Raw genomic sequence first — 13756 nt, 5'->3', positions numbered from 1 at the left:
GTCTAGGACTTTATCTCAATAATTCTAGACGTTCAAAGCATACAAGGAATTTAATAATGGTACGGGATATTAACAGGACTTGGTAAAAGCGGTAGAGATTGTGAGAAGTGTGTCTTACAGTTTTAGTTTCTTTTATCATTTTATAATTGATGATGTGTAAGTTGTTCCGTTGATGACCACAACTGATAAGAATGCCCAAGATCAACAGCTAGTAAAAGAAGTCGAGGTAACCGCCTCGTATAAAATAGAACAAATGATGGTACACAAGGATACACAATTCATTCTTTCTTCTTCATCTTCTATATCAATGTTCAAAAGGCAAGGAAGAACAGTGGTTGAGAAAATAGGGTGATAGTGTAATTTTTTCGGTTCTTGGCAAAAGCTTTCTAAAACTTATTGGTTCAATAATATTGGTTGTTGCTCTCTCGTGGATATAGGTCATTCCGACCGAGCCACATAAATCTCTCACGTCATTTCATTCTTTATTGATTTTCATTTATATCTCTGTTGACAATTATATGTCGTCATCGTGCACATGAGATAGAGAGAAAAAATGTGATTCATGATCGTCTCAAGCTACCAAAATGTCCCTGAACGTTCCTTGGAAGTTCTGGACTTTATCTCAATAGTCCTGGACGTTCAAAGAATATAAGAAATTTAACAATAGTCCATTACGTTAACAAGTTAGTCCTTGACTATTTTCGGTAAAATCTCAAACGATAGACTATAACGATCGAATTCTTCCATAAAATTCTTCAATTTATTGAATTACTAATAACATATACCATAAACAATCAAATATCCTTATAACAATCAAAATTTTCAATATCTATTTTAAAGCAGTGTTTTTTTTTTGGGTTGCTTTTTAAAGTAGTGTTAATGTTTAATTGAAATTACAAGTATGTAATAGATATAGTTTTTCATTAAATTAGTTAGATTGTAACTTATATAATCTTCTATTTATTTGCATCTCAAACTAAAAAATTCATGTATTATTGAGATGATAACAACAAAATCAATGATATTTAAAAACAAGAAAACTACAAACAAAAAATATTGTATTTTGCACATAAGTCAAATAATATTAATCACGAAAGCCACATTACATGAAAAATCAATTTTATTTAAATACTAAACAATTAATAAGTATTATTATTATTATTTTTATCACGATTTCTCTTTTTCATTGAATGAATCTAAAATTTTTTATTAAAATAAAATTTTGTTAAATACAAAATATAGAATTGAGAAATTACCATGTTAAGATTAAATAAATAACTAAGTTTGCTTTTTGGTATTACAAAAATTAAAAATAAATGTAGAACATGATTAATAAAAAGTGAAATGTAAATATCACTGTCCTTTTGAATCACGTGTGATGAATTCCAACTCTCGAAACGACAGCGGCAAATACAGTCATTCATTCCAAATAATTGATGAAACGATCCATTTGCTATAAGAAAACAGAAACAATTTCAAAAACTTATTGCAATCTAGTATTTCCAAATTTAATTATGCTGTAACATATAATTATATTGTAATATTGATTTTTTTAGGAATGTATTGTAATATTGTTCAACAGTAAAAAAAAATTATTTCAAATTTCATCATTATTGGATGCCTCATTTCCTTCGTATTAATTTGATATTCAAAATATGCATATTTATTAAAAAGAATGTAAATTATTTAATAAATTTTAGTTCAAGTTGGTTTATTTATTTTTAATAAATTTTTGTTTAGTTTTTAGGTAGTGATTGTAGGTTAAAGTTAATTTATTTTTAGTCTAATCAAAAGTTGTGTTCATTTACACTGAAAATTTATGTCTCAAGAAAAAATGATAATCTTGATCTTATGTGTTTGGTTATAAACGATTTTTATACTATATATTATTAAATTTTAGTCTCAATTCGCTGTTATTTTTTACAATCAAGGGGGTGTATTGAATGTATGAGATTTATTGACTTTTAATTACTTTTGTAGATTTTAAAACTCTATATTCATTCAATTAAGACTTTTACATATTTTATAGAAGTCTAGTGATATTCAAAATAGACTTTCATAGAGTTTTAAAAAGTCAAGTGATATTCAACATTCACTTTTAAAAATTCTATAAAAGTTTATATGTATTCAAATTTTCAATAAACTTTTAATAATTTCATATTTCATGAAATTCATTAACATACAAACATTAAAGCATAATGTACAATTATAAATTATCAAATATTCTATTTGGTTCAACCCAAAATTTGGATGGATTTTTAAAACTTCTAACTCATGCTATTTATTTCTCTATCTCTCGCTTCACATCACCCCTCTTCTTATATTCTCTTCTCTAATCTATTTCTATCACTTTATCAAATTTTCGAAGAGTATCTCTATATATTTTCATTTTTCCTTTTCAAAATTTTCATTTTTTTGTTGATTGCTCATTTTCAAGATGTTCAAGTGGAGTCAGACTCTCTGTTAGCAATGCAAGAAGTCACAGCCCATCAGGAGGATCTCAGTTACATTGGTTCTTGTGCGGTAGATATCAGAGCTCGAATTCAGGCACCTATTATCTCTGAATTAAGTCATGTTCGACGATCAGCTAATAAAGTAGCTCATTTTTTGGCTCATTTTGTTTTTTCTTCTCCTACATCATTTGTATGAATGAATGGAGAATTTCATCTTGGTTGGTTAATCTTGTAATTGACGATTCTTTGCAATAAAATTACGAGTTTTACCGTAAAAAAAAAGATGATCAAAAAAAAATTCGCTTAATTCTTAATAATTGAATAGCCTCGCAACGACCACGATTTTTTAAATTCTTTTTAGCATTTTCAATTAATATATAAGCTATGATATTTTTATACAAAATTATATCCACACAATGCTAAATAATATTATTTTCACATGTATATTTTCAATTCAAAAACAAGATTATAGATTAATCAATTGATGTATTTAAAAATTTACAAACATGCATACAAACCTATATATATACACATGTAAGGATTAAATGATTTAACTTTAAATAAGTAAATTTATTTATTAATATAAATATTGAAAATTTATTTCAAACCGAATATGTTATATATGTTAATTAAATGTTATAATTAAATACAAAAATTATAAAATCTTATAAAAAAATTCACAAAAGTCTATAAAAATCTTACAAAAAAGTCTACATGAATTCACATAAATCTGTTTATAAATATTGAGATTATGTAAAAGTCAATAAAAATTTATCAAATCCATAAAAGTCTATCATTTGAAAAAGTCATTAAAAATCATCGAAATTCTGGATTGAATACACCTCACCAAATTTTTTACATAAGTATTTGTTGACATATACAATACCACATCAACGTCTCTGTAGAAAAACGAGTTAAAATTACAAAAAAAATTACCAGATTGTAAAAAAAAAACAAAACGAACAATAATATGAATAAAAAATATCTCAGACCTAAATCAATAGTTTGTGTGGCATCCATACTATATATTACTATAAGGAGTTACATGCCAACACGACGAATAGCCTAGAAAAAAAAAAAACTAAATTATCTTATAAATGTGTCTCACAACGCTAGAAATCGACCCAATTTCCACATGTATATAATAAATAGTAACTTGTGCTCCCTATCACTACTATTAATCGTGTTGGCTCTGTAAACAGAGTGGCGGTTGCAGATGGCGAATCAACTCTACGGCTACAACCCTAGCAGCTACGGCGGCGCCACCACCTCCAGTCTGTACAGCTCTAGATCCATCGTCGACTCCTACCTGCCCGCTGATACTTCATTGCGAGGCAGTGCTTTCAGATTCTTAAGCGCCGACTCACTCTCCGCTGCCGCTGCAGCCATCTCTTCTTCCATGCTCTACAACCCCGACAGCTACTCCACTAAGATTCCTGGTGTATCCGTCACCACTTCGACTAGTTCGTTTGCTCCTCCTGGCGTCGATTTGGGGTCTACCATTACGTCCACTGACTTACTTTACGCTGGATTGAAGCGCGCCTCCTCTGATTGTAAGAAAATTGTCTCTGTATTTCATTTATTTTCATCGATATTTTCTTTGTGATGGATGACTTGCCATCACCTAATGTTATTTATTTTGTCATACTCTGGTTGTATTGTACCAATCTGTTAGCACGCGTTTCAAATTAGAGAATATATAATGCAGTACTTGTTTAGCTACTTCCTATTTACTCGTTCAAGGTGACTTTTCTTGAATGCTCCGAGAAGGATAGATTTAGTGGTTTACAGCAGCTGCGCGCGGCTAATGGTTTTATTTATTTTATTTATCATGCTAAACTATTGGTTGGTTCTACAAATTTGTGATAAATAGAAGAGGAGGGAGAGTCAGTTTGTGTTGAGGACCAAATTTCACCCATATACTATTACATTTCCTTCAGTGATTAGTTCTTAACATCCAACAAATGCAACGACAATATGTCGCTTATCGACCAGCTGTTGATGCTATGTCCAAAGGTTCATATGAATGAACTGGATAGCTTATTAATGTTATGTGGTTAATCAAAACATAATCCAAGGATCCTTGATACATTGCACGAGTTATATGAAGAGAAGGGAATAAGAGCAAGAGTGTCGAGATTTTCTTCGGGTGTCAAATTACTACTCAAATGATGTTTCTATGTCACAAAATGTATCTTATATTCGAATAAACATATGTTTAGTAAAATATAAAGAAAAGGCTAGAGTTTAGTGTCGGATGTACACGACTTCACTCTTCAGTGAGTTGCTGGTTTCACAGGGACTTTGTTAAGTTTCAATTGTCCTTCTGATAACTTTAATCTATTGTCGATGTTAATATTGAAATATGAAGTATATCAAAAGTTATTAATAACTAGTTGTTTCAAACTTATAATTTGCGAATACTATTATGTAGAGATCTGAGTTCAACAATATCATCAGTCAATAAAATATGCCTTCATATTTTCTATTATATATAGATAATCTTATTTGTAAAGTAATGCATGTAATTGGTTTATTTTTATATGTCTACTATCTACTTAGCACTCTATCATCCGTTGGGTGCCCATAACCCGATTGGGCAGTCCGAAGCTTGGTATCCAGCAGACCTTTTAGCCAAGCGCCCTAGATATGAGAGCACAAGCAATTTGCCCATTTATCCCCAGAGGCCTGGAGAAAAGGACTGTGCCTTTTACATGCAAACACGGACATGTAAGTTTGGAGAGAGCTGCAAGTTTGATCATCCTATTTGGGTTCCGGAAGGAGGGATCCCAGATTGGAAAGAGGTGATCTTTTTGCTGCTTTAATATCTAGCAGTGCTCCATTACTTAGTTATCATATATCAATTATTTTTAAATCTATCTCGATTCCCTGGTGCTTTACGTGGTTACTAGTTAATTTAGTTTACCTTATTACAATAGGTGTACGGTACTATTTATTACAACTATATGGTAAATATACTATTACCATACCTCTTAATTCAGTGGTCCATGCAACACACAAGTGCCAATACTCTTTCGGCTTGCTCAAGATAAAGTGGGTTCTACTAGGTTCATTACTTTCAAATGTCTGCCTTTTGTATTGTTTGATGCTATTCTATTTCATCACTGGATTAGAAAGAAGTAATGTTGGGTGGACAGAAAGTGTTACCTCGGGATGTGGTACATAATATCTAATTTTTTCAAAGTAAGATATAAACTGTTTTCTCTCTCTCGCTCTCTCTCTCTGAATTTGATATAAGTTGATAATTCGGTTCAATTTATATAACTCTCTTTCTCTCTCTTCTTTTTGAAATTTCATGAGTGTATTGTTATGTTTTCCCTCCTTTTTCGGGGTCGTAGGAAGTGGGTGAGTGGAATATGTTACATGTTTATGACATAAGTTCTGGTGAACTTCTTCAACCACTCAATAATGCTCCACACTTTTTCTATCCTGAAAACTGGGAACTTTTTGTCTACAATAGGTCTGTTTTTGTACTATCCTTATTGGTCCTGCATAATGCTACATCATTTTAGATCTCATCTATGCCTAGACAACATATATATGCGAGATTTCTGAATGATACATTGTTATCTTGAACATTGGTTTCTTGAAACCAAATATCATTCCATGGTGATGGATTCCCCGTGCAAATCAGGGGACCTTATTACACATTGTTTTCTTTTGCTTTTACCCATTTTCATCTAGCTGTACGATATAAGACTATGTTACTCGACTTAGTTAACTATATTAAAAAGTTAACTTTTTTTTCTAGTGTGAGTTGGTTTAAACACCATAATACTTAATTACATGTGTTCCCATGATGCATGACTCTCTTCACTATGTGTGTGCATACAAGCATGATTAGAACTAGAGAACTCTGAGGGCCTAATTTATAGATTTTGTTGGGGTTTTCTACTGTATACACTGTACAGCAGGGAGTTGGTCAAGAAGCACTTATCAACCTGTCAATTAATCCAGTTATTTATTATGAATAATGAATATGAGTTCACATGGATCATGGCTTCCAATGGCTAATTAATTTTGAACCGACATTTTTTTTGGACAAATGAAAATAGTTTTTCTTTCAATCGACGGTTTCTTTCTCATGAAATGCTGCATATATTTATTCCATTTTCATGAAAGATTAATCACAACTGCTTTATTATCTTTTCAGGTTCCACTTGTATTAAGTGAGTCCCTTCCTGAGAGACCAGGAGAACCGGATTGTCCGGTAAGCTAATGTATATACTTTTATTACATCATTTGGTGGTTAGTATCCTTACGCTTATTTTTGTTTGTTGGTCCAGTACTTTCTCAAGACACAACGATGCAAGTTTGGTGTAAGATGCAAATTTAACCATCCGAAAGAATCACTCCAGGTAATTCTCTGTTGAGGTTTGTTCCTATTCAATTTAAATGGGACAATTACTTATGTCATGTTTTCAACTTATTGCTTTGTTAACTTGATTTTAGGGGGCTCCAGGGGATATTGATGTCTCTGTCTTACCAGAAAGGCCATCAGAACCTCCGTGTGCTGTAAGATTTTTCACACAAGATCCCTTGTGGATATAATGTCAATTTAGTAATTTAATTTGATACTTTTTAACAGTTCTATATGAAGACTGGAAATTGTAAATTTGGTATGACCTGCAAATTTCATCACCCCAAAGGTGTGCAGATACAATCAGCTGGAGAAGAAAATGGTGCTGGGGTGCTGCAAAAAATATCTGGAGATGGAAAATCGCCACTTTTCACACCAGCATTGTTACACAATTCCAAAGGCCTCCCAATCAGATCGGTATGCATTTGGCAAGTGGGATTTAAGTTGTTATTTTTTATTTAATAGGATGCATTTCAGATTTGGGTAAACATTTTAAGAGTGTAACAATAATAAAATATGTTTGATGATTATAACTGATGTGAGGGCTCGCTATCTTAATCACAATTAATAACACAATCATGAATAATTAATATACATAAGAAAAGTGAGTTAAAGTTTGCATTTGGGCCTGTGAAAATTTCTGCCCGACCTTCTCATGAATAGGACATACGGAAAAATAAATCAAATACTCAAATAATTGGCATACGCCCTCCATGAACTCAAACACATAAATAAGTGCCGGCTAGATACAATCACAACAAGAAACAAACCAAAAATTTCATAAAGCCGACAAAGCTTGATCATAACATAATACAATTCCAAAATACTCCAATATATCATACAACTACTCGGGACATACCTCGGTAAATGTACAACCCCATAATATGTACATATATTATTTGGGAGACGACACCACGACAAAGTACCTAAATACAATGGAGTCTACTCTCAAGGAGCTCTGATACTTTCTGATGCTTTCTCTCGAGCACCTGAAATCAAACCACATGTACCACCTGTCATGTCCACACATAAAAGACACGATAGCTCTCCTCGGGGGCTCAAAACCCTAGTACGAAACATTAGGAAACCACAAAATATGACGTAGAAATGCAATGATGATATGCATGAATGCCATGAATGTACATGTACAAGATATCAGGATATCAGGAGTCAAATGATCAATAATCAATAATCATACATCATATGTTTGAGCTGGTCCATGCCTCAGTGGTCCGTGTCTAGTGGATATGGCTTCACTTTCGATCCCATCGACTTTCTAAGTCGGACAGAATCGAGGTGTCCAAAAATCCTCAAGACACAACATAATATCACATAACGAATCTCAGTAACAGATAGACTTAATATGATATGTTCAGTTGTATTGATGTGTTTAACTAAAATAAAATATATAAATATATGTAAACAAAAAAATAATATTTTATTTTATTTTGCACATCAATTACCAACTGAGAATATGCAACTCAACATATAATATCACATAAATCAACAAATTAACATATAAATCATATATAGGATCATCATATGTCTCTTTCGTATCCGTATCTGGGTCCATAAATTAAAAGTGAATAAAATATTTTCAAAGTTAAAATTTAATTCACTATTTTAGGTAATTAATAGGTCATTAGCGTCAGGACTCAGGTCCTTGTAGTTGACTTGTGCTGAATATTTAGATTCATCTATATTATATATAAATGTCGATGTCTTTAGTGGTCCGACTTTGTGACAACAATTAATTTTCATAAACAATTAATTTTTATGAAAATACTCTACCCATTTAGATAAGTAATTTTTTTAATGTAATTTACTCATAATTATAATATCTCATCCACTTTAAAATTCGAAATTTCACATATTATCTCTACAAATTACGTATTTACATTATTGTTATCCACATAGTAATTAAAAACTATAATAAAATAATAACTAATATTATAAAAAAGACTACAAGTACGCAACGCATGCAAAGTGACACTAGTGTTAATAAAAATTCTGCAGCATGTCATCGTTCTTTGCTTTATCAGTTATCACTCAATACATGACTCATGTTGGGATTTCAGATTAGGGTAAACATTTTAAGATTGTAATGTAATAAGAATAAACTATGTTCGATGATTATAGTTGACTTGTGCTGAATATTTAGATTCACATGCTACTAAAAATTCTGCAGCATGTCATCATTCCTTTGCTTTATTGCTTAATATATGGCTCATGTTGGAATTTCCAGTCTACAGCATAGTGATTGCTCTATGTCTTTATCAGTTATCACTTAATACATGACTCATGTTGGGATTTCAGATTAGGGTAAACATTTTAAGATTACAATAAGAATAAACAATGTTCAATGATTATAGTTGACTTGTGCTGAATATTTAGATTCACATGCTACTAAAAATTATGCAGCATGTCATCATTCCTTTGCTTTATTACTTAATGTATGGCTCATGTTGAAATTTCCAGTCTACAGCATAGTGATTGCTCTACGTCTTTTAAGGCCAAAATGAAATATGTGCTTTGAAAAATGTTATTATTTGTTATAGAATAAGATGATCAATTGGTACCTGATATACAAATTTCTTTTAGGTTGCATTTGGATTGATAGATTTCATTTTTTGTAGTTTTAGAGAAGCAAAATCATACATAAACTTTGAATCTACTCGCATGTTTATGTAGTGTTTCATGTTAATTAAGATGAATTTAAAGTTCCTCCAATAATGGATAGATTTGAATTCATTCTTTTTTTTTTTGTAACCTAATGTGTAAATAAGTAATATATAGATTTAAGATTTCATATATTGTTTCATTGTTAACAGTAAATTATAATCGAAATCCATGGATTCCAAATCCAGCCATCCGAATATAACCTTGTTGTTGTGTCAATAATTCGTTTTTCTACAGTATTATAAAATATGATGAATCTTAGAAGTAAAATCTGACAGAATGGATGACATTCACGGGACTGTCAAAATTGTGTATTTTGGAGGTTTCTAGAACCCAAACTTTTTTCCTTGACCGTGGTTACCTCCATTACTACTCTATTTGAACCAGAAATTTTATTTAATGGTTACCGTCTTTGATTTGATCAAATTTTTATTCCTTCTCTTTGGTACACAAGTTGGTTTTCGTGCGCTCACTTTATTTGTGATCATTGTTGATAGGACGGAGAAGATTGCCCATTCTATCTAAAAACTGGCAGGTCAGTGCATTCTTTATCATTTAATATAGTGGACACCTGTCATTTTTGCATCATATATGCATCATAGTTATTTAGAGCGCAAGGCACACTGAAGCGCTAGGGTACCCTGGGGCCTAAGGCGAAACTCACGCTTTATCGAAGTAAAACGTATTTAACATAAATTTTAAAGTTCAATATATATAAAGTGATTTATACTATAATATTCTATATTTTTCACAAAGATAGCAAACATTATAAATAAAAATTCAACAACAGATAATGTAATGTAAATCAGAATTAGAAAAAAAAATTTAATCATCTAAAATTCATTAGTAAGTCATTAATTCATAGTATATTAAGAAAAAACTTCAAATATTTAAATAATTAAAATTCGTTTTCTTCCTTCTCAACTACATTATCATTATCATCTTCCAAAACAATGATGATTGATGAATGTAGAAGAAATTAGAGTAAAAGTTTGCATAGAGGATTACAGTAGCATCTAAATCATCAAACTCTTCTCCTCCTCCTCAAACTATATCATCATCATAGGGGGAAGATTATCATAAACGTTTGCATATAAGACTTTTGAACTTTCTGATAAAGACGTCTTGCATAAATGAGTGACAATAGGGTTTTTTTTACCATTAAATATCCACGAGCTTTGCTAATTGTGCTTCAAAATTGATTGGACTCGAGTTAATTTTTATTGACTTATAAAATATTAGCCCACGTCTTTATAACGCACGCTTCTGCGCCTCTCAGATGCCTCACGCCTAGGCAGAGGCGCGCGTTTTAAGCGCTCTTGTTTCAAGTGGTGCGCCTGGGTTATGGGCACAACACTTTCCCAGGCGCAACACTTTTAATAACTATGATGTACATCTGGAAAAGACATTCCAGAAATAACCTTTTTTTACTTACATGCATTAATCAGCTGCAAATATGGGGCCACTTGCCGCTACAGTCATCCAGAGCGAAATGGTAAGTGGGTTAAATTTACCTTGGTCATTTGGTTGATAGATTTTTAACTATAAAATGATAAAAATTTATGTAGCGTCGCACCCACTTTCTACCGCCATAGTCCCTAGTCTTCTAACTTCTTCCTCGACACATTTCAACATTGGTGCTGTTGCCTCGGCAACATCCCTCCTGCCAGCTTTTGATCCAAGGCTGACTCAAACTATGGTAAGTTAGAAATTTTTTTTATGTTTTTTGGTGGTTTGACATGAAATTTTAGCGTGAACACGCTGAGTGGGGGGGCCATCTTTGAGTTTTACACTCTAATGTTGTTTCAGACCGCAGAGTTTGTTTCTTTTTAAAACTTTTCTCATTCTTCACATCCTGATTTTTTTGGAATGGAGACTATCAAACTTCACACGTGAAGCTACATTACAATTGCTCATTTTTCTTCTGCTTGCTCCGAGTTTTATGTTATTTTGGATCAACCAAAATCCACATACGTATTTTTAAACTGTTCTTACCATCTTATGGAATTTCATATATTTGCTTTTTGCAGCTTGGATTTGGGGCATCTGTTTACCCTCAACGTTTTGGACAGCTGGAATGTGATGTGCGTTTTTAGTTATCAAATATTTTGTCCGATATGATTAAGGATATGTATTTCCAAAGTGATTTTTTAAACAATCTCAACCTCGGTGTCCATATTTTTGTCTTTTATTTGAGGTGTAAGAATCTAATCAAGGCAAGGAGAATGATTCAACAATTTTATAAACAATCTCAACCTTCCTCGGTGTCCATATTTTTGTCTTTTATTTTAGGTTTAAGAATCTAATCATGGCAAGGAGAATGATTGGACTATTTCATTCATTAATTTATTCTATCTTGTTCATACGTTAAGCTCGAGGTTAAAATATACACCATGTCTTACTTCTCTTAACCTTCTTGTGCTTGTCCCATAATATCTTTAGAATGAATTATGGACATTTATTCCTGCTTTACATCTTATTATTATTTTTTAAAAATTTCTTTGGTTAAAAGTACTACATGAAAACCGGGATATGCAAGTTTGGAGATAGCTGCAAGTTTCATCACCCTGTTGATCGCACAGCAATGAAGTTCACTCTTGCTGGGTTACCGAGGAGAGAGGTATTTTTTAACCTATGTTGAAACACCACATGAATCTTTTTATTGGTCTGTATTAACCTAAGAAGTCAAGGCCGAGGATCCAACAATTATAACTGCTTCCACTTCTCTTACATGTAAATGTATTAGTCATCTATTCTTGAAGGCAATGGTTTTATTTCTCATTGGGTATTTCTGGTTAGAAATCCATTGCTTCTTATCTCGACATTTTTTAATTTCTGTTTGTTTTTCATCATTTTCTTTCCCACAGTTCTACTCGTTTCATTAAGAAATGAACAATCTTTCGAGTATATTTACAGGGTGCTATACATTGCCCATATTATATGAAGACTGGAGCGTGCAAATTTGGAGCGACGTGCAAGTTCGACCACCCCCCTCCTGGAGAGGTGATGGCATCTGCAGGAACAGAAAGTGCCTCAGCTTCTGATGTCGATGGTGAAGAAGTTTAATCGAAAGAAGCAGCAGTTGACATTGATCTGAAAGCTTTTTCTTATGGATTGGTTTTGCCAATATCGTGAATATATGGTGTTTGATTATATGTAGCATTGTTAGATGTTTCATTAACTTTGTTGACTAAAGGTTGTTTGGCATTCGCTGAAGCTTGTGTATTTTGAAATGTTTTGATTTATGTCAAGTCCAATCCCTTGTGTTTTCCGAGAGTCGTAAATGGCCCGAACCTCGACAGGTTTAAAATGGTGCTCCGCGGATTTAAAGGTTTCATCCCAACGTATCAATTATGACCTAACGATTAGGTCAATTGAAATACAAAATAAAATGGAGTGGCAATTAGCAAAAAGACCATAAATGGCAATCTCAGAAAATATAGTGAATTTAGACATAAGACAGTAGGATTCCGATAACAAAAAAGCTCAATTGACAAAATACAACTGACTCTCATGTCTCTAGTGTCCATGAACCTAGGGGTTAACAAGATTTCGGTTAAACCGAATTAACCGATCGAATCCAGCCAATTCGAAAATTCGGTTCGGTTATTTCGGAAATTCGGTTTTCCAATTAAAAAAAATTCGGTTATATCGGTTGATTACGGTTTTCAAATTTTTGAAATCAATTAATCGAATTAGCCGATATAATAAATATTATTATTTAATAAATTTTTATTTTTTAAATCAATTTTTATATATATTTTAATTTTTAATTTTAAAATCAACCATAATTATAATATATGGTCTTGTTCTCACTTTTCTAACCGAAACTCTTGACTTCATCTGCCGTCAAGAAAAATTACATATATAATTAAAGTTAAATCACAAAGTTCTTTTAAAACTAATCGATTAATTCGGTCATCGACCAAATTAACCGATTTTAATTCGATTTTCATCGGTTATGAAAATTATAGCTAAATATTTCGGTTCGGTACGCTTATAGCTAATTTGGCTGAACCGACCGAATATTCACCCCTATATAAATCGATAACTTATTTCAAAAATTTTTTAAATTAAATTTAGATCCAAATTACTTATGCTTGTATTTGGATTGAAATATCAGGATTTTATAGAATATTTAAATGAAAGATTTGAAATACCTGCATATTTCATAATTCAACAATGGATTTGTTATATCAAATTGAAATCTCTAACTTCAAATTCATTCATCCAAATATAATCT

The 13756-nt window shown here is 31.8% G+C and overlaps 1 protein-coding gene across 1 annotated transcript; it reads left to right on the top strand.

The window, feature by feature from the left end:
• The first annotated feature begins 3596 nt into the window (after positions 1-3596).
• Positions 3597-12782, top strand: LOC142522177 (zinc finger CCCH domain-containing protein 37-like). Its single transcript, XM_075625335.1, has 12 exons — positions 3597-4006; positions 5016-5257; positions 6628-6684; positions 6761-6832; positions 6927-6989; positions 7063-7251; positions 10011-10048; positions 10962-11008; positions 11082-11212; positions 11544-11597; positions 12026-12133; positions 12430-12782. The coding sequence occupies exons 1-12, from the start codon at positions 3670-3672 to the stop codon at positions 12577-12579; spliced, it is 1488 nt and encodes a 495-aa protein (XP_075481450.1). The 5' UTR covers positions 3597-3669; the 3' UTR covers positions 12580-12782.
• The last annotated feature ends 974 nt before the right edge of the window (positions 12783-13756 follow it).

This window comes from Primulina tabacum, chromosome 13 (assembly GCF_025594145.1).
Source record: "Primulina tabacum isolate GXHZ01 chromosome 13, ASM2559414v2, whole genome shotgun sequence".
In the NCBI taxonomy this organism is placed as follows: domain Eukaryota; kingdom Viridiplantae; phylum Streptophyta; class Magnoliopsida; order Lamiales; family Gesneriaceae; genus Primulina; species Primulina tabacum.
This window is presented reverse-complemented; position numbering and strand designations above follow the sequence as displayed.